Genomic DNA, 22,539 nt, shown 5'->3' with positions numbered 1-22,539 from the left:
GTATGTTTTAGGTGTCTGTGCATGTTTTCATGTTCAATGTGTTAGCTCTTACACGAGCCTCGATTCTGTATACACAAAAAAAAAAAAAACCTGCACCAGGTAATTCTGCCACAACTGGAAAGGTTTGCACTACCTCCCTCTTCATCATTAATTTCCCCATCAAACAACATTTGTGCAAATTAAAGTGTGCAAGCATTCTTTGCTTTTATAAACTGAAGAGCGCTCATAATGAACTTGGGAATTTTATGACGGACAAATATTTTCAGCAGTATCATTTCAGACAAAGTTATTCAAAACAACACATCGACCTTTGCTTCGCGCATTATCATGGATAATAGAATCCCACGGGCATGTGAATCGTCCAGGAAACACATGACCTGTGAAAACGAATTCAGGTTCGTGGCAAGTCAAGAATAACGAAATTTGAGTGAATATTTGGCTTCCATATATGTTATTTTACACCACGACATCATATTTCAAGGTCATATGAACCTTGTCTATTTTGTCGAACAATACATTTATTTCTTTATAATAAATGTATTTATTTATTTACAATAGATTTTTTGTCTGACAAAAAATTTATACAACGGACAACTGAGAAGTCCAGGCTGTAGTAAAGTCTCGAATTGGCTCTACAGTAGCCAGATACCATTCCAAGAAGAATTTAAGCAAAATATAATTGAGCCGCCTAATTCCATAAGCAAAAGGTTGAGAATTTTCTCCCTTCTCCCCACCCTTACCCCCAGTTTACAAACGTCACATATCGATGGCCTCTTTCAGTCGAGTTGTTGCCAGCAGAAATTGTTTGTCACAAAGCATGTTCAAGATTGAAGTTACCACCAACAAGTATGGATGCTCAGCAGGCAAGGTTCCTATAGGTCCTACTGGGCAGTTATACTGATTTGTTGGTGCCTTCAGTTTTGAATTGGAATCTTCCCAACCACATGCTTTTGCGAATTAAACTCAGGTGGGCCAGGAATCATGTTTTTATTCAATTGAATGAAACACAGGTGCTAAAATTACATTTTTCAGAGTACACCTTTCGGCAAATACCCTTGGAAAATAGTTAGTCCCCTCTGAGACACCTCACCCGTTTAGAGCTTTTCTAAGTCTTTATTAACTTTAATGGGCCCACAACCCTGCAGTGTGAGATGAAACCAGGTAAGTTTATATATACCTGCGTTTATATGTGCATATACATACGAGCTTGGCTCGGCTTGCTGCGCTCGCCTCACCACGCGTCGTTACAGAGGAACGGGCTTGTTTTAGCTGAGGATAATGACTGTACCTAAGTTGCTGTGTTGTCATGATTTACACCAATCAAAATACAAACAATTATTTTGCACAAATTTGTTTGCAGCGTTTGTGATATTACATTTTAAAAAGCAATTGAAGTTGAAGATTTAATATAATTTTTTTTTTTAAAGAACCCTTCAGCACATACGTATGGAAGGGGTGGGTGCATACTGGAAGTTTGGAACGATTGCACCGCACCACCGTGTAATTCAAACCATCTCACCACCACGTAATTAAAACACCTCACCACAATATAATTAAAACACCTCACCACCACGCAATTAAAAACACCTCACCACCACGTAATTAAAAACACCTCAACACCATGTAATTAAAAACACCTCACCACCACGCAATTAAAAACACCTCACCACTATGTAATTAAAAACACCTCACCACCATGTAATTAAAAACACCTCACCACCATGTAATTAAAAACACCTCACCACCACGCAATTAAAAACACCTCACCACCACGTAATTAAAAACACCTCAACACCATGTAATTAAAAACACCTCACCACCACGCAATTAAAAACACCTCACCACCATGTAATTAAAAACACCTCACCACCATGTAATTAAAAACACCTCACCACCACGCAATTAAAAACACCTCACCACCACGTAATTAAAAACACCTCAACACCATGTAATTAAAAACACCTGATCACCATGTAATTAAAAACACCTCACCACTATGTAATTAAAAACACCTCACCACCATGTAATTAAAAACACCTCACCACCATGTAATTAAAGCACCTCACCACCACGTAATTAAACACACCTGACCACCATGTAATTAAAAACACCTCACCACCACGTCATTTAAAAACACCTCACAGGGGCAGATCCAGGAATTTCAAGGGGGGGGGGGGGAGGGGGAGGGGGAGGGGGGGGGGGGGGGGAGGGGGAGGGGGAGGGGGAGGGGGAGGGTGCATGAAACTATAGCGCTGGGTGGGGGGATAAAAGGGGGGACTGGGGGTCCTCCCCCCAGAAATTTTAAAAAATGATCGTCAGAATCGGCATTTTGTGCGTTCTTGGAAGTTTCTGCAGTTCCTTGTGTTCTTCCCTGGTCCAACAGTTCAGCAAATTCGCACTGCCTGCACCCTCATCCTGGATCGAGGGGGGGGCTGCGCACCCCCTGCATCCCCCCTGGATCCGCCCCTGCCTCACCATGTCATTAAAATCACCCCACGAGCGCACACAGGCACGGAAACGCAGCCGTTCCTTCACGTGAAGCCAGGACCAGGACAGAAGAAGGCGACCACCTCCAACAAACGCCAGCACAAAGAGACCAAGATGGCGAGATGGCTTCTTTTTTCTTCAGCTCTCGAACGTTCGACGATGGCTTTTCTCTCTGTCCAATCACCGAGTGCTATTCCATCATCCATCTCTCCGACCAATCACAAAGCTTGGGGCGTGGTCTCCCTATCACGAGTCGGGGGGCGGAGTCTAATCGCTGTTCGGGAATGTTCGGATGACGTCGTTCCCTTGCCAATTGGCAAATGCTGTTTCTGTCGGCCATGGTGGCGTTGTGAGTGCATGAGTCCCATTATACTGCTGTCGTTGTTTTACTGAGCCCTCCATTTCCTGGCTGGTCGAATGTAATGAAACCGAAGGGAAGACCACAGGAGGCAAATTACACACTGTGGAATTAATCTTTAAGCCCTATAATTAATTAGCACAATGCCACGCCCCTAATGGCGACATGAAAACGCTCTTACCTGGACAGATGGCCGACTTACGTACATCGAGATGGCTTCTTCGCGGCCTATGGAGCATTCTAAACTACACATTTCTAACTTTCCTAAAGTATTTCATTGTTTACCCCCACGAACATAACAATATACATATATATATATATATATATATATATATATATATATATATATATATATATATATATATATATATATATATATATATATATACATATACATGTACATACTAATGCTATCTGTCTGTCTGTCTGTCCAACCCTGAAACATGGAAATGCTCCCTGGAGGAAAAAAAAAATTCAGTAAAAATTGTTTAAAATTAATCCAAACTTATGGGAAAATTGCAATTTTTTAATCAGGCAAAAAATTTAACCTCGGCTGTGTAATAGGCTACAGACCCGCTGCCTCAATCACTCCCAAAAAAATTTCTTTGCTGTTAAGAAATATATAACCTTCCATTTTTGAGTTATTTCAAACAGCACAAGAATAAAAGGCTTCCTTATTTTCTTGTTTTTATATTATGGTATTTTTACCATGGGCTTCTGGTCGTACTGTATTTAATTAATAAACAACTGCATTCCACTAAAAAACATGTTGGGTATGTGTATAATATGTGTTTCGTGAAGACAATGTACCTCCAGACATGGTAGCAGAGCAGAGGGGCATTCACTCCCACTGCCAGCCATTCCAACGCACAAAGGAACATAACGCAGAAGAGGCTGTGGATGAAGTACTCTGGCAGGACAAGCTGCATGAGAACAAAGACATGCCATTAACGTTTGTCAATTTAGTATACTCATACAGCCTCACTTGTGTTGATATGGCCTACTCGTTTTCACAGCCACATATAATGCTAACCAAACCTCTATTGCTTTCTGATGTTATGAAAATTCAAACATTGAGGACCATTTGTGGCCTGAGTACAGAATTAGCTGAGAGGACTATACATGTCACTGATAATATCGCCCAACACCTATCCGCCAATTACATTGTCTAATTTCACAACTTCTTTCCAATGGCGATTCCACCTCCATTCTCAATTCTCATACATCTTTTAGCAACTCTTCTTTATAGCAATCTGAAAGGAAAAAAAACACCTTTTCCAGGCATTGCCATGCCAGGGCGATTCTCCTGGGCTCATAGCCCTGGCTTTAGAATCTGCCAGACATCAACCCATCAGTCAAAGTTTATGAATACGTTTTCAAATGTCTGTTGGACCATAGCTAGCTGGGAATGACTGTGCGTATGATTCATCTATCAGGGAATGACTGTGCGTATGATTCATCTATCAGGGAATGACTGTGCGTTCTTTTCCTCCAGCAGAGAATGACTGTGTGTATGATTCCTCGATCAGGGAATGACTGTGTGTATGATTCCTCCATCAGGGAATGACTGTGCATATGATTCCTCTATCAGGGAATGACTGTGCATATGATTCCTCCATCAGAGAATGATTGTGCGCATGATTCCTCTATCAGTGAATGACTGTGCATATGATTCCTCTATCAGAGAATGATTGTGCGCATGATTCCTCTATCAGGGAATGACTGTGCATATGATTCCTCTATCAGAGAATGATTGTGCGCATGATTCCTCGATCAGGGAATGACTGTGCATATGATTCCTCGATCAGAGAATGACTGTGTGTATGATTCCTCTATCAGGGAATGATTGTGCATATGATTCCTCTATCAGGGAATGATTGTGCATATGATTCCTCTATCAGGGAATGACTGTGCATATGATTCCTCTATCAGGGAATGATTGTACATATGATTCCTCTATCAGGGAATGACTGTGCATATGATTCCTCTATCAGGGAATGATTGTGCATATGATTCCTCTATCAGGGAATGACTGTGCATATGATTCCTCTATCAGGGAATGATTGTGCATATGATTCCTCTATCAGGGAATGACTGTGCATATGATTCCTCTATCAGGGAATGACTGTGCATATGATTCCTCTATCAGGGAATGATTGTGCATATGATTCCTCTAGCAGAGAATGATTGTGTATATGATTCCTCTATCAGGGAATGATTGTGCATATGATTCCTCTATCAGGGAATGACTGTGCATATGATTCCTCTATCAGGGAATGATTGTGCATATGATTCCTTTATCAGGGAATGATTGTGCATATGATTCCTCTATCAGGGAATGATTGTGCATATGATTCCTCTATCAGGGAATGACTGTGTGTATGATTCCTCGATCAGGGAATGACTGTGCATATGATTCCTCTATCAGAGAATGACTGTGCATATGATTCCTCTATCAGAGAATGACTGTGCATATGATTCCTCTATCAGGGAATGATTGTGCATATGATTCCTCTATCAGAGAATGATTGTGCATATGATTCCTCTATCAGGGAATGACTGTGCATATGATTCCTCTATCAGAGAATGACTGTGCATATGATTCCTCTATCAGAGAATGATTGTGCATATGATTCCTCTATCAGAGAATGACTGTGCATATGATTCCTCTATCAGGGAATGATTGTGCATATGATTCCTCTATCAGAGAATGACTGTGCATATGATTCCTCTATCAGAGAATGATTGTGCATATGATTCCTCTATCAGGGAATGACTGTGCATATGATTCCTCTATCAGAGAATGATTGTGCGTATGATTCCTTTATCAGAGAATGACTGTGTGTATGATTCCTCTAGCAGAGAATGATTGTGTATATGATTCCTCTATCAGAGAATGATTGTGCATATGATTCCTCTATCAGAGAATGACTGTGTGTATGATTCCTCTAGCAGAGAATGATTGTGTATATGATTCCTCTATCAGGGAATGATTGTGCATATGATTCCTCCATCAGGGAATGACTGTGCATATGATTCCTCTATCAGGGAATGATTGTGCATATGATTCCTCTATCAGGGAATGATTGTGCATATGATTCCTCTATCAGGGAATGATTGTGCATATGATTCCTCTATCAGGGAATGATTGTGCATATGATTCCTCGATCAGAGAATGACTGTGTGTATGATTCCTCTAGCAGAGAATGATTGTGTATATGATTCCTCTATCAGGGAATGATTGTGCATATGATTCCTCCATCAGGGAATGACTGTGCATATGATTCCTCGATCAGAGAATGACTGTGTGTATGATTCCTCTAGCAGAGAATGATTGTGTATATGATTCCTCTATCAGGGAATGATTGTGCATATGATTCCTCCATCAGGGAATGACTGTGCATATGATTCCTCTATCAGGGAATGATTGTGCATATGATTCCTCTATCAGGGAATGATTGTGCATATGATTCCTCTATCAGGGAATGATTGTGCATATGATTCCTCTATCAGGGAATGATTGTGCATATGATTCCTCTATCAGGGAATGATTGTGCATATGATTCCTCTATCAGGGAATGACTGTGCATATGATTCCTCTATCAGGGAATGATTGTACATATGATTCCTCTATCAGGGAATGACTGTGCATATGATTCCTCTATCAGGGAATGATTGTGCATATGATTCCTCTCTCAGGGAATGACTGTGCATATGATTCCTCTATCAGGGAATGATTGTACATATGATTCCTCTATCAGGGAATGATTGTGCATATGATTCCTCTATCAGGGAATGACTGTGCATATGATTCCTCTATCAGGGAATGATTGTACATATGATTCCTCTATCAGGGAATGATTGTGCATATGATTCCTCTATCAGGGAATGACTGTGCATATGATTCCTCTATCAGGGAATGATTGTGCATATGATTCCTCTATCAGGGAATGATTGTGCATATGATTCCTCTATCAGGGAATGACTGTGCATATGATTCCTCTATCAGGGAATGATTGTGCATATGATTCCTCTATCAGGGAATGATTGTGCATATGATTCCTCTATCAGGGAATGACTGTGCATATGATTCCTCTATCAGGGAATGATTGTGCATATGATTCCTCTATCAGGGAATGACTGTGCATATGATTCCTCTATCAGGGAATGACTGTGCATATGATTCCTCTATCAGGGAATGATTGTGCATATGATTCCTCTAGCAGAGAATGATTGTGTATATGATTCCTCTATCAGGGAATGATTGTGCATATGATTCCTCTATCAGGGAATGGCTGTGCATATGATTCCTCTATCAGGGAATGATTGTGCATATGATTCCTCTATCAGGGAATGATTGTGCATATGATTCCTCTATCAGGGAATGATTGTGCATATGATTCCTCTATCAGGGAATGACTGTGCATATGATTCCTCTATCAGGGAATGATTGTGCATATGATTCCTCTATCAGGGAATGACTGTGCATATGATTCCTCTATCAGGGAATGACTGTGCATATGATTCCTCTATCAGGGAATGACTGTGCATATGATTCCTCTATCAGGGAATGACTGTGCACATGATTCCTCTATCACGGAATGACTGTGCATATGATTCCTCTATCAGGGAATGACTGTGCATATGATTCCTCTATCAGGGAATGACTGTGCATATGATTCCTCTATCAGGGAATGACTGTGCACATGATTCCTCTATCATGGAATGACTGTGCATATGATTCCTCTATCAGGGAATGATTGTGCATATGATTCCTCTATCAGGGAATGACTGTGCATATGATTCCTCTATCAGGGAATGACTGTGCATATGATTCCTTCATCACGGAATGACTGTGCATATGATTCCTCTATCAGGGAATGACTGTGCATATGATTCCTCTATCAGGGAATGACTGTGCATATGATTCCTCTATCAGGGAATGACTGTGTATATGATTCCTCTATCAGGGAATGACTGTGCATATGATTCCTCTATCAGGGAATGACTGTGCACATGATTCCTCTATCACGGAATGACTGTGCATATGATTCCTCTATCAGGGAATGATTGTGCATATGATTCCTCTATCAGGGAATGACTGTGCATATGATTCCTCTATCAGGGAATGACTGTGCATATGATTCCTTCATCAGGGAATGACTGTGCATATGATTCCTCTATCAGGGAATGACTGTGCACATGATTCCTCTATCAGGGAATGATTGTGCATATGATTCCTCTATCAGGGAATTATTGTGCATATGATTCCTCTATCAGGGAATGACTGTGCATATGATTCCTCTCAGGGAATGACTGTGCATATGATTCCTCTATCAGGGAATGACTGTGCATATGATTCCTCTATCAGGGAATGACTGTGCATATGATTCCTCTATCAGGGAATGACTGTGCATATGATTCCTCTATCAGGGAATGATTGTGCATATGATTCTTCTGTCAGGGAATGACTGTTCGTATGATTCTTCTATCAGGGAATGACTGTGCATATGATTCCTCTATCAGGGAATGACTGTGCATATGATTCCTCTATCAGGGAATGACTGTGCATATGATTCCTCTATCAGGGAATGATTGTGCATATGATTCTTCTGTCAGGGAATGACTGTTCATATGATTCTTCTATCAGGGAATGAATGTGTGTATGATTCCTTTCTCTTTTAAAAATCGTGTCATCTCTCCATTGAAGAGCAATCAATCTGTCAAATTAACAAATCCTTCAGTGGGCATATTCAGATAAATATCCAGAAGAAGAAGACCACTCTTTTTGCATCTTCAGATGCATATGACTTTTGAAGCATTTCCTTAGGCCATTGGGCTCAATCCTGGACGGGTCGCCAATCCGCCACTGACGCAGCAGATAAAGAAAAGCACCTGCATATAGTCTTTGAAGGGGCTGGCAGGATGGCCTAAAGAGATGCACACTACACCATCGAGCCGGGGTTTTAATCCCGACCCAGCTACAACCTTCCATCCTGGTGCTTCACAGGCAGAGTGATTCATCAATGTGTGTGCCACCCCTCGGAGGGATGTTAAGCTTGCGTCCCACCTCCCAGCACTCCTTTGTGGATGTTAAAGATCCCATGGTGTCCTTCGCGAAGAGTAGGGGAGATATTGCCAGCATCATGAACAAATTACAAATTCCTGCCCTAACTACTGCTGGGAAGGCAATGACAAACCACTCAGTATAATGTTAACCAAGAAACTGCTTCAGCAGTACTGAACCTGCCTTTGGGTAGAAAAATGAGAATGTGAATACAAATAGTGTGGCAATTCCATGCAGTATCAGTGGCATGTACCTCTCCCACAAGAGAGTTTTCATTGGTATAAGAAACGGCGACAAACCAATCAATGAACTGTCGGTTCACTCGTCAACCGCATGTAGTTCATGTTTATATTTCTTGTCACAGTTGTTTTTATGGTTAACAAAGCACGGGTAACAACATGATGAGCACATGTTGGTCAAGGACACCAATAATAAATAGAAACTAGATGGTATTCATAGAATACTTACACATTCCATACTACACACTGTCCGCACAGTCAACTTGGTGCGAGCCAACTTCTGTTTTTAGTTATTTTTAAATTTGATCTAATATGGCTGCCAGACCACGTCACCGATCACATAATATATTTACATTCTCTAATATAATTGTTGCATATATCTTATATCAGGCTCAAGAAATTTCAAACTGATCGGACTAAGCGTTGTACTTGTCAAATGATGATGTCATAATTAAGGTACCGATGACATCATCATTAACATATCTTATTCCCCGTGGGGAGTACTTGACAACGCACCATGTTTCAATTTTCTTCTATGGAGCGGTTTTGGAGATTGTAGGTGCAATGTTTTATGGGTTTCCAAGATGGCACCTGTACCACGTGACCTATGACGTCATAATTATCATTACAAAAAATTATACAGGAGGATGTGCTCCTATGGTGAAAATTCCGTGTCCATCAGACCAACAGTTTTCCAGGAAAAAACATTCATACTGATCGGATGAAGCGTTATACTTGTCAAATGATGATGTCATAATTAAGGTACCGATGACATCATCATTAACATATCTTATTCACCTTGGGGTGTACTTGACAATGAACTATGTTTTAATGTTTTCCATTGAGCGGTTTCGTAGAGAGATGCAACGTTTTCCCAAGATGGCGTCCATACCACGTGACCTATGACATCATCATTATCACGAAAACATTCTACAGGAGGAAGCGCTCCTTTGGTGCAAAATTTAGTTTTGGAAAAAGTGTTACCTTTTCCACATGCGAAATTTGCATTTATATTTATTTGAATTATACAATGGACTACAAAATGTAAATGTTTCATGATATTTGTTATATTATATCACCTTTATCTCTCAATATTGTTGAAATGAAGATCAAATAGCTGTATGTTGAAATATGTTGACAAAGTCAAAACTTTACATGGGGTGTACTTACTTTTTCACGTGACTGTATGTTTTCATCCCTGTCTATCCCTCTGTCTATGAACAGCATATCTCAACAAGTGGTGGACGGATTCAGACGAAATTTGGTGGAAAGGTTGGGTGTTTGACAAGGACGAAATGATTCGATTTTGGTGAAGATTCGGATCTTCCTGCAGATCAGAGAATTTTTAAAGTGATTCTTCACCATTGAGCGATAGGGATGGGGCTTAAACCGATATACAGTATAGCACGATATCTCAAAAAAGTTGTCGATGGATTCGGACGAAACTTGGTGGACAGGTTCGGTGTGTGACAAGGAAGAATTGATTCAATTTTGGTGAACATCCAGATCCGATAAAAAAATTTTTTTTAAAGTGATTCTCCACCATTGAGAGATAGGGCCATAAACGATATGTAGAATGATATTTCAAAACGTTGTGGACGGATTCGGACGAAACTTGGTGGATGAGTTCAGTAGGTGACAAGAACAAGCCGATTCGATTTATATCCCACTGATAGGCAGATCCCACCTATCAATGGGATACAAAACGTAAAATACAAAACCTGTTATTTATGTAGGTGCATAAAATCAATTACGTGCATAATATGTTTGTTGATCTTCTTGAGTTTTCTGCTATTTTAGGTTATTTTGTTGGTAGAATTTGTTATATATTTTTTTATTGTTGTTTGATTGCGTATGTTTGTTTATTTCACTTATTTTGATATTTTGATGAATGTAATTTATATGATTATTATTATTTTAATATACATTTGTAAGTTTTATGAAATAGTTTTATCTATCTATAATTCCAGTAATCTCTGTGTGTTTGTTTGTACGTTTGTACGTTTGTACGTTTGTACGTTTGTTTGTTTGTCTGTGACCGCTGTTTCTCGACAACCACGGGTCCGATATACTTTTAACTTGCCAGGTATATTGCTGGGGACCCGAGGATGTGCCTTTTCAAGGTTTCATATTAATCGGACAATTACTTACCGAGCTATGTCCAAAAAACGATTCAACCAATCAGAGAGCAGCGAGCTATCGCGTGTGCCGAACGTGGCGGACACACTCTGCCTCGGATGGCACATTTGAGAGCGTATTCATTTATTTCACGTTTGCAAACTATGTTGGCGCTATACTATGTTTTAAAACTAATAAAAACCCCAGGGGGATTGTCACTGTACTCGCAAGCCGTTCGCCGTTCGCTTTGGCGTTGCGAATGAACCAAAACATTTCATGGACCAAACCATTTCATGTAAAGCGTTCGCCGTTCGCTTTGGCGTTGCGAATGGACCAAAACATTTCATGAACCAAACCATTTCATGTAAATAGAGGGGGGGATATAATTTTAGATATAGATATAGTACGGGCATGCCCTAGTTATTGTAAACTTGACAAATTTCAGTCTTCGAAATGCTTTTTCCAGTGTTTAATTATTTCGATAAACCGAAATGAATGAATGAATGAATGAATAAAACTGTTCAGCCTGGCAGAGGTACACGCTCTACCGAGTGCATTTCTAGTTGGTTTTTTAAAATCCCCACGGGTTCTTTTGTAGCTTTTGTTGCATTTATTCATAACCTTGTTTGGCCTGGACGATTCTCTAATTGTTTCTCAGCAATCGCTTGTCAGTTTTCTTAAAACAAAAACAAATGTAAAGAATGGGATGATTTAGTTCATTCGGAAATGTAAGCCACCAAGGAATTTCTGCTAATAGAAAATTAATACTTTAGAATGCATGCATTGAGCACTTTCACGATGCTCGTAAATCATGAGTGTAACCATGTAAATGAATAGGGCAGTGGTAGACATAGCCCACCTAGCCAAGGGCAGGTTTTAATTAAGAAAGTCCATCAGTGTCACGTGATATAAAACTACGAGTATAATTGAAGACCATAGAATTATAACCGGGCTAAGTCACATTTTATTTTATTTTTCCCCGTTTTTCACGTTTTTCACGTTTTTCAAAACATTTTTCACGTTTTTCTCGAAATGACTAAAATGTGACTTCGCCTGGTTATAATTCTATGGTCTTCAATTATGTGACTGAGATATACAGCAGGTTATACATGAGGCTCAGATCACTGTTTTGGAATATGGAAGTTTTTTTTGGAAAATGGAACAGAAAATGAGATAGTCATGAAAAATGGAGGTAATTACAAGTTAAACTTCCAATATTTTCACTTCAAGCTGTCGCAACAATGATGATCTGGTTGATTATCCAGTCCCCTGCACAGCAGGAGATGGGGTTTTGTAATCATTTGTGCGTCTGTCTGTCTGTGTGTCGGTCCGGGCCATAACTTTTTTTACCATGAGTTTTGTCATCAAATTTTCACCAAAGCTTTGCTAGGATAATATGGAGAAGGCAAATTAATAATTTTGTCAAAAGGTCAAAGGTCAGCGTCACCTAAAATCATCAATTTTCATCCAATTGACCTGAAATTTCAATTTACCATTTGAGTTTTATCACCAAATTTTCAACAAAGCTTTATCTTATGATAATTCACCAAATGTCGGTCTTACCGTCTGTTCCCAGGTACCACAAAATGGCTGAACCGATCGAAACAAAATTTTGGGTGGGTAATCCTGGGACCCCATGGAGTAAAAAAAATAGGCTGTATTGTTTTTCCAAATTTTTTTTCCAATTTTCTAATTTTTCCAATTTTTCCAATTTTCCAGTTTTTCCAAACACGATGGAATAATATTTACCGATATGAACAGTGATGTGGCTTTTATTGAAATTCAACAAATACTGTTTAGATTTTGATGATTTGCGTGTGATATGATTTAACGGATTCTCCTCTCATGTTAAATCCTGAATGGATTTCTCTCATCTCCCCTTCCTGTTCAGGCTGGAGTCCCCCAAGGCAGTGTGCTGGGCCCTGTGCTTTTTCTGGTCTTCATCAATGATCTCTCCGACTCTCTGGAAAATCCTCTCTATCTCTTTGCTGATGACTCCACCCTCTGCCGCTCCATTCCTCTTCCCTCAGATCGGCAGTCTGCAGCCTCCTCACTCTCTGAAGACCTGGACAAAATCACAGACTGGTCAAACAAGTGGAACATGTCTTTCAATCCTGACAAATCTCACACTCTTACTATGTCTCTCCGAAAAGATCGACTGGACAACCCTCCCATCTACTTTCTCAACAATCCTCTCCAAGAAGTTCTGTCGCTCAAGCTTTTGGGTCTCACTATCTGCCATGATCTTTCTTGGGAAAACCACATTTCCAAGCTGGCCTCCAAAGCCAGTCGCCGACTGGGCATCCTCCGTCGTGCGAAGTCCTTCCTAGGCACACCTGAGCTCCTCACCACATACAAGGCTTTCATCCGCAGCTCAATGGAATACTGTTCTCCCCTATGGGCTGGTGCTCCTGCCTCACACCTGGCTCGGCTTCACGCTGTTGAAACCAAAGCTTTCAGAATCATTGGAATCTCCCGCGATGAAGCTATCTCTGAGGGCCTTTCACTCACTCACCGCAGACAGGTAAGGTGGTCTTTCTGTCTTCTACCGACTCCTCTCCGGCCTTGCTCCCCCAGCTCTCTCTGTGCTCTGTCCCCCAAATATTCCTACAGGTCGCACAAGATCTGCCAGCAACCCTCTGATGGTTAAACTGCCGAAATCTCGGCTCTCTGCTCACCTTCACTCTTTCATTCCTCTTTTCTCCCGCCTCTGGAACAAACTCCCACACTCACTTCAATCCCACTCCTCCCTCCAGGTCTTTAAAACAGCTGTTCACCACCATCTCTTATCTTCCCCCATCCAAAACCTTGATCTTTTCTACCCCCACTAATTCACCCCAGATCCACCTTGTTTGAAATTCCAACTTCTTTCCTGGAAGTCCTGGCAGTGTCCATATGTTTTATACCTCTCCCACCCCCCTTCCCATGCCTCCCCCCCAAAAGCCCTCTCCCTCCCACAGATCTCTCGATGTCTCCATGTCTCTCGGTCCCTGCTCTCAAATGTTGTGTTTGTGTCCTTCCCCCTCTCTCCCCATCTTGTCTACCGCTCCCGATGTTATTTGTTTTATGTGTTGGTTTGTCTTTCTGTGTGATTAATGTTCGCTCTTTCACGAGCCTCGATCTTGTATACAAAAAAAACCCCCCAAAAAACGGATGTTTACATACAATGCATTCAGAAAGTATTCAGACCCCTTCACTTTTTTCACATTTTGTTATGTTGTAGCCTTATGCTGAAATAGTTTAAATTTATTTTTTCCCTCATCAATCTACACTCAATACCCCATAATGACAAAGAGAAAATAGGATTTTAGAAAGTTTTGCAAATTTATTAAAAAGAAAAAACTGAAATATCAAATTGACATAAGTATTCAGACCCTTTGCTATGACACTTGAAATTTAGCTCAGGTGCCTCCCATTTCTCTTGATCATCTTTGAGATGTTTCTACACCTTTATTGGAGTCCACCTGTGGTAAATTAAATTGATTGGACATGGTTTGGAAAGGCACACACCTGTCTATATAAGGTCTCACAGCTGACAATGCATATCAGAGCAAAAACCAAGCCATGAGGTCGAAGGAACTGCCTGCAGAGCTCAGAGACAGGATTGTGACGAGGCTCAGATCTGGGGAAGCCTACAAAAAAAATCTCTGCTGCATTGAAGGTTCCCAAGAGCACAGTGGCCTCCATAATTCTTAAATGGAAGAAGTTTGGAACAACCAGGACTCTTCCTAGAGCTGGCCGCCCGGGCAAACTGAGCATTCGGGGGAGAAGGGCCCTTGGTAAGAGAGGTGACCAAGAACCCGATGGTCACTCTGGCTGAGCTCCAGAGATCCTGTGTGGAGATGGGAGAAACTTCCAGAAGGACAACCATCACTGCAACACTCCACCGATCTTGCTTTATGGCAGAGTGGCCAGACGGAAGCCAAACTGTTCAATCTTGGTTTCATCAGACCACAGAATCTTGTTTCTCACAGTCTGAGAGTCCTTTAGGTGCCTTTTTGCAAACTCCAAGCGGGCCTTCATGTGTCTTTCACTGAGGAGAGGCTTCCGTTATTTTCCAATTTTTTTTTCTTTCCAAAAACTCCAAGCGGACGATTCCAACAATCAATTATTTTCCAGTTATTTTTCGTTCCAATGCATCGAACATTCTTGGAGTCAGTTTTCCACCAACAGATTTTCCTTCAATTGATCCAACTTCTGCAACCATCATGTATTACATATGCAGGTGCAACAACATTACTGAATTGAAAGGCATTGGTAAGGAGCTTATTTCTTGCACCAACTTCTTTGGTTTCTTTATCTGTCTTTGTCACAACTGTGACTGAATATCAGTCATGTTAGAGTTGACCAAGTATGAGATCACTTAAAATTCAACATTTCACTCGTAACTTCGTCTCCGACCTTTCTTGACAAATCTCACGTGTGTTTAAGAATGTATCGACTGTTGTGCAATTCTATTCCCGGCTGTCTCCCTGCAACGATAATTTCTGCAGCATCAAATGTTTGCTCCAGATCGACTCGTTTCTTTTGCCTCCCACTGATGGATGAACAACGTGTTCATTTAAATCCATCTCCTGAGAACTTACAGTTGCTTACAAAAATGCAGTCGTTCGATAAACAATCTGATTGCTGGGATTTTATTTGTAGTTAATGGGCTGACATTTTGGTTGTGCACGAGTTCAGCTGCATCCATATCTGAATGTGCTGTTTGTTTTTATTATTAATTCTCCTTTTTTTGGTGATCCTCATTATTCTGCCCTCTTTCCCTCCAATTGTGCTACCTGTCTGCCTTTAAAATGTGCTCGATTTCTGGCAATTAGCAGAATTTTGCCTTTTCAGATAAATTGGTTGATATTGCAATTAATTAAGTAAAGTTTACCCACACCACCATTGGCACCAAAACTATATCAACCGGGGCTCTTTACAGTTGTCAATTTATTATCTCACCTGGAACATAGTTCAGGTGAGCTTATGGGATGGTGTGTCGTCTGTCTGTCCGTCCATCCATCTGCAAGTCCATCCGTCCGTCCATCCGTCCATAAACACTTGCAACTGCTTCTCTGAAACTCCTGATGGAGTTTTTACCAAGCTTGGCTAAAATTATCCTTGGTATGGTAGAACTAAAGTTTGTTCATGGCATCCTCCCACTACACCTAAAAGTAATTCATCGTTAGCTCTAACCATAACTTAATTGGGGGGGGGGGGGGGGGGGGGGTACTGGGAGGCCCACCTACCCCTCCCCCACGACACTTTCTGAAATTTTTTTGCAACCGCTGGGAACTTCGAATTCTCCTCTCACAAGTTTTTTCTCCAAGGCCTTGCGTACATTTTGATATGATATACGTACAAATCGGACTTACCTTTCAGGTGTGACATGACAATTAGTAGTCACATGTTATAATTTAAACATAGGGGCAATACCCCTGGGTGCTCACCTGGTAGAATAAACCATTATACTACACTGACTAAAGGTATTTTAAACAGTATCACGATATTTTAAATAAATTTTAATGTTTGCTAGGAGACAGGACAGCATGTAGAATCATACTAACATAATCATAAGACTTTAAATAAACAAACAAAAAAATACTTATTTGGGGGGGCAACCCCCTCCCCCTACCCTCCCCCCCCCCCCCACCCTGTGTACCTCCTCAGACCCCAATTTGGAACGAAGTTCAGGGTAACTTATGCGATGGCGCGTTGTCCGTCAGTCCGTAAACACTTGAAACTTCTTCTCCGAAACCACTGATGGGATTGCGACCAAATTTGGCACAAATTATATTTGTTGTGTTGTGACTAAAGTTTGTTCAAGCACTAAGAATATCGAAGTCTAAGGGGGTCTACGGGAGGTCAAAGTGGTCCAGGTTTGACCCCCAAAATAGGTATTTGCTTTCTTCTCAGAAACTACACACACAATTTTGATGAAACTTGACCACAACCTTCATCACCTATGATGTACAAAAGTTTGTTCACGGCATTAAAAACATCTGCCCCCTTTGGGGATCTACGGGGGGGCTGCCCCCCAAAATAGGTATTTGCTTTCTCCTCAGAAACTACACACACGATTATGATGAAACTGCACCACAACCTTAATCACCCATGATGTACCAATGTTTGTTCAAGGCATTAGAAAAATTGGGGTCTTAGGAGGTATATGTCATGTGGGGCTTTTCTCTTTGCCATGTGAGGCTTTTCTCTTTGCCATGTGAGGCTTTTATCTTTGTCATGTGGGGCTTTTCTCTTTGTCATGTGGGGCTTTTCTCTTTGCCATGTGAGGCTTTTCTCTTTGCCATGTGAGGCTTTTCTCTTTGCCATGTGAGGCTTTTCTCTTTGCCATGTGAGGCTTTTATCTTTGTCATGTGGGGCTTTTCTCTTTGCCATGTGAGGATTTTCTCTTTGCCATGTGAGGCTTTTCTCTTTGCCATGTGAGGCTTTTCTCTTTGCCATGTGAGGCTTTTCTCTTTGCCATGTGAGGCTTTTATCTTTGCCATGTGAGGCTTTTCTCTTTGCCATGTGAGGCTTTTATCTTTGTCATGTGGGGCTTTTCTCTTTGCCATGTGTGGTTTTGACTATGACTGGTGAACCAAAAGACAGAAGGCCTGACGGGGTCTATAGAGTCTCAGAGCACTAAGGGTTCAAATGGTGTATATAGGGTCCAAATGGTCTTGCAGATATTAGGGGCCTTGAAGTGTCTTAGGGTTCTAAAGGGTCTTCATGGTCTTAGAGGTTTAAGGGGTCTAAAGGCTGTAAATGTTTCAAGGGTATAAAGGGTCTTAAAAGGTCCAAAGTGTATAAAAGGTGTAAAATGGACTAAAGAGGTCTATAAGGTCTAAATGGTGTAAGGGCTCTAAAGATCGACATACGGACACATCTAAAAGGTATGTTTTAATAGACCATAACTAATAGAGTTAATTAATGGGTGTAGTCAAGGTCCAATAATAAGTAATTAATAGACGTATTCACGGTGCAACTCAGGTTCAAACAGTACGTAATTAATAGACATACTCACAGGGTTAGATCAAGTCTTCACATTAACAAGGGTTCACCGTCCACCTGTGTTTTTCAGTTTTATATACAGTATATACAGTACCCTCAGAAAGTATTCACACCCCTTGACTTTTTGACATTTTGCTGTGTTATAGCCTGAATTTAAATGGATTAAAATGATTTTTTTTGTCACTGATCTACACATAATTCTTTTTTCACTGAATTTTTTTTTATCACCGAGTTGAGATTCAAACTCAGACTAGACAGCTCAGCGGTGAGAGTACGTAACTATAGACGAACCCGCCAGCCCAGTCTGTACCATATCAAACCATGTAGAAAATCACAACACATACATCCCATGTCAGATCCCAACTGATGACCTCTGCTAAGAAGGACGAAAGCAGGTGATGATGTGTGGATAAACTCGGTTTGGGATTTTTTTTTTTTTTTTAAAGAGTTAGGGAGAAGGCATGAGGAAGAGACGAGGTGGGAGAAATTCAGGAAAATCAATGTCGGAATGAATGAGGAGAGCAATACAAAAGAAGAGAGGTGAGCGAAGCACAATTTCATACATGAACACCAAGCGTGTGTACAATATGACATCCCCAGGCCCCACACCACTTTATTTGCTGCACTTCATGCATATCGTATTTGCATATAAATAGCTAACGTCTTTCTGAGTTATTATTGGAATTATTAAGTTTCCTAGATTTGTGATGAGTAAAAAAAAATTCCTAAAACATTGGTGCTAAATTGCATATGATGGCTGAAAATTTAATGAAGGTTCGTTCAGCCATTCCAGAGTTACTTCCCAAAAATTTAAATATCAACACTCAGAAGGAAAATAAGGAAGCATGGTGAATGAAGAAGAGGATCGGAATATGTTTTCAATGTCTGTTTTTTTACTCTTGTATCAAATAACTCAGAGAACTTCAAATTCATGAATGGCGGGTCGTAATAGCGCAGTATATTCTTGAGGGTGAAATCCATATGTGGGAAAAAATAAATAAATAAATATATATATATATTGCTCCATAGTTGGCAATAAAATCTGTCGCAAATTTCGGGGCATTGACCATAAAAAACATTTTCTTTGCCAAAAAGCCACCACGGGTAAAGATGTAGTTCAGTGACAACTCATAACATATCGAAGTCGGACGCATTCGGTAGAGCGAGCGCGTACCTCTGCCAGGCTGCACGGTTTGCTTTTTGTTTCCCACCGATAGGCCAGATCTACCTATCAGTGGGATACAAATCTGCCCAGCTTGCTCTTGTCACCTACCCAAGTGATCCACCAAATTTTGTCATAATCCATTCACATCTTTTTTGGAAATATCGTGCTACATATCGTTTTTTTGGCCATGTCTCTCAATGGTAAAGAATTGACTTAAAAATCAAAAATTATCGGATTCAGATTCCAATCAACAAAAATCGAATAAACTGGTCCTTGTCACACGCCCAACCAGTCCACCAGGTTTTGTCCAAATCCGTCCATAACTTTTTGAGATATCCTGGTCACAGACAAAAGACAAACAGAGAGACAGACAAACAGGGGTGAAAACATGACCTCCATCCACCATCGTTGGCACAGGTAAAAAATAAATAAAGAACGAAGGTGGTAAAGGCACAGAACAAGCAGTAAATAAAAAGTCCAAACCCATTCAATAATTGCACATAAATATTTAGGAGAGGAGGGAACATTAGTCATTGCTTCCCACCGGCGTGAGCTCATAAAGCATCTGGACCGAGATGTTGCTGCCAGCAAAGCAGCCTTTGGACAGAGGAAGAGATTGGATTTCCCTTATCTAACATATTCACATGTCACCCTTTATCAGCTAGTTAGTGGTTCAGAAGCTGAGCACTAAAGTTCATGGCATTTCAATTTGTTACTCTTTCATCCCGAGATATTGAAGATATGCCCCCACCCCTCCACCACAACGATTTTCTCCAAGACTTTCCTTGCTCCCTATTTTGTCTATCGCACACAACCAGTGTGAATATTTCCACTTGCTCGAAACCAACCGTCACCCTCGTTTTTTCATTTCACACACATCTCGTTTTTTCATTTCTGTACCTCACAATTCTGTCTCTCTCTTATTGACAGACACACACACACACACACACACACACACACACACACACACACACACACACACACACACACGCGCGCACGCACACACACACACACACATATATATACACGATCGAAAAATCAACGTAACCAGAATCAATCGAACCAGGTTTATACTTGGATGGGAGACCCAGATAAAAGTAGAATGCATCTGAAAATGCAAAGCCCGTCCGCGTCCGTTTGTACTCAGACGTCTTCTTCGTCCGTATGCTCAAATTAATGAAAAGTTTTTTTTTTTTTAATACAAAATCAAAATTGATGATTTTATGCAGCCTTGAACTTTGAGTTTTAGATCAAAATAGAATAACACTCTTCAACGTCACCACGTTGACTGATATGCCTCCGCCCACATTATTACATCATTATAATACCTGTACCAAGTTTGATTTGATTTAAATCCATTCAGCTCTTCTCAAGTTATCACAATTTTACCTGACATGACCTCTGACCTTTGACCTCAGGTCCCCAAAATCGAATCCGTTGATCTTTACATCATTATACATATCTGTAACAAGTTTGAATTCGATCCCTTTAGCCGTTCTCAAGTTATAGACCTATTACAGACTTTGACCTTTGACCTCTTGACCCAAAATTCTAATCAGTTAATCTTTACATCATTATACATATGTGTACCAACTTTCAATTAGATCACTTCAGCCATTCTCAAGTTATAGACCTATTACGGACTTTGACGTTTGCCCCCAAAATCTAATCAGTTAATCTTTACACCATTAGACATACCTGTATCAAGTTTTAATTGGATCACTTCAGCCGTTCTCAAGTTAGACATATTACAGACTTTGACCTTTGACTTATTGACCCCAAAATCTAATCAGTTCATCTTTACATCATTCCACATAAGTGTACCATATTTGGTCATAATCCCATCAATATTTCACAAGTTATCGTGGTAACAGGATTTTTACCTTACATGACCTATTACCTTTGACCTCGTGACACCAAAATATAATCAGTTCAGCTTTTACCTCATTATACATACCTGCACCAAGTTTGACTAAGATCCCTTCAGCCGTTCTCAAGTTATCACAGTAGCGAAAACTTATCACGGACGTACAGACGTCCGGACGGACGGACAATGGACGGACGGACGGACAGCCGGATGGACAACCTAAAAACATAATGCCTCCGCCGACGGAGGCATAAAAAAATAATCCGTTTTTAGCATTTTTTGATTGGTGAACCAATTATGTGACCCAATATGCAAATTCTTAAAAATTCAGGTCAATCGGATAAAAATTGACGATTTTATGCAACTTTGACCTGTGACCTTTCGATCTAAAAAAAACAATCGTTTTTTGCTTTTGATTGGTGAACCAATTCAGTGACCCAATATGCAAATTCTTTAAATTTCAGATCAATCGGATGAAAAGTGACAATTTTATGTGATGCCGACCTTTGACCTTTTAACCAAATTATTAATTTATCTTCTCCGTATTATCATAACGCTGTGGTGAAAATTTGCTGACAATAGCTCAAATGGTAAAAAAAAGTTACGACCCAGATAGACACACACAGATCCACACACGCAGATCCACACACGCAGATTCACACACACACACACACACACACACACACACACACACACACACACACACACACACACACACACACACACACACACACACACACACACACAGATACACACACACACACACACAGATACACACACACAGATACACACACACAGATACACACACACACACACACACACATACACAGATAGAAACACACACACACACAGATACACACACACACACACACACACACACACAGATACACACACACAGATACAAACACACACACACACACACAGATACACACACACACACACACACACACACACAGATACACACACACAGATACACACACACAGATACACACACACACAGACACACATACACACAGATACACACACACACAGATACACACACACACACAGATACACACACACACACAGATACACACACACACACACACATACACACAGATACACACACACACACAGATACACACACACACACAGATACACACACACACACAGATACACACACACACAGATACACACACAGATACACACACACAAACACACACACACACACACACACACAAGTGATTACAAAACCCCATCTCC

The 22,539-nt window shown here is 40.6% G+C and overlaps 1 protein-coding gene across 2 annotated transcripts in view; it reads right to left on the bottom strand.

Annotated features, from left to right (window-relative positions):
* LOC137436937 (protein cornichon homolog 1) overlaps positions 1–22,539 on the bottom strand; it is a 141,592-nt gene that overhangs the window by 46,072 nt on the left and 72,981 nt on the right. For both annotated transcript variants that reach the window (XM_068131175.2, XM_078787072.1), the window contains exon 4: positions 3,656–3,768. In XM_068131175.2, coding sequence (XP_067987276.1) covers positions 3,656–3,768 — 113 coding nt within the window. The remainder of the gene's footprint in view (positions 1–3,655; positions 3,769–22,539) is intronic.

This window comes from Myxine glutinosa, chromosome 11, assembly GCF_964187855.1.
Source record: "Myxine glutinosa chromosome 11, kmMyxGlut1.1, whole genome shotgun sequence".
Classification (NCBI taxonomy): Eukaryota; Metazoa; Chordata; class Myxini; order Myxiniformes; family Myxinidae; genus Myxine; species Myxine glutinosa.
This window is presented reverse-complemented; position numbering and strand designations above follow the sequence as displayed.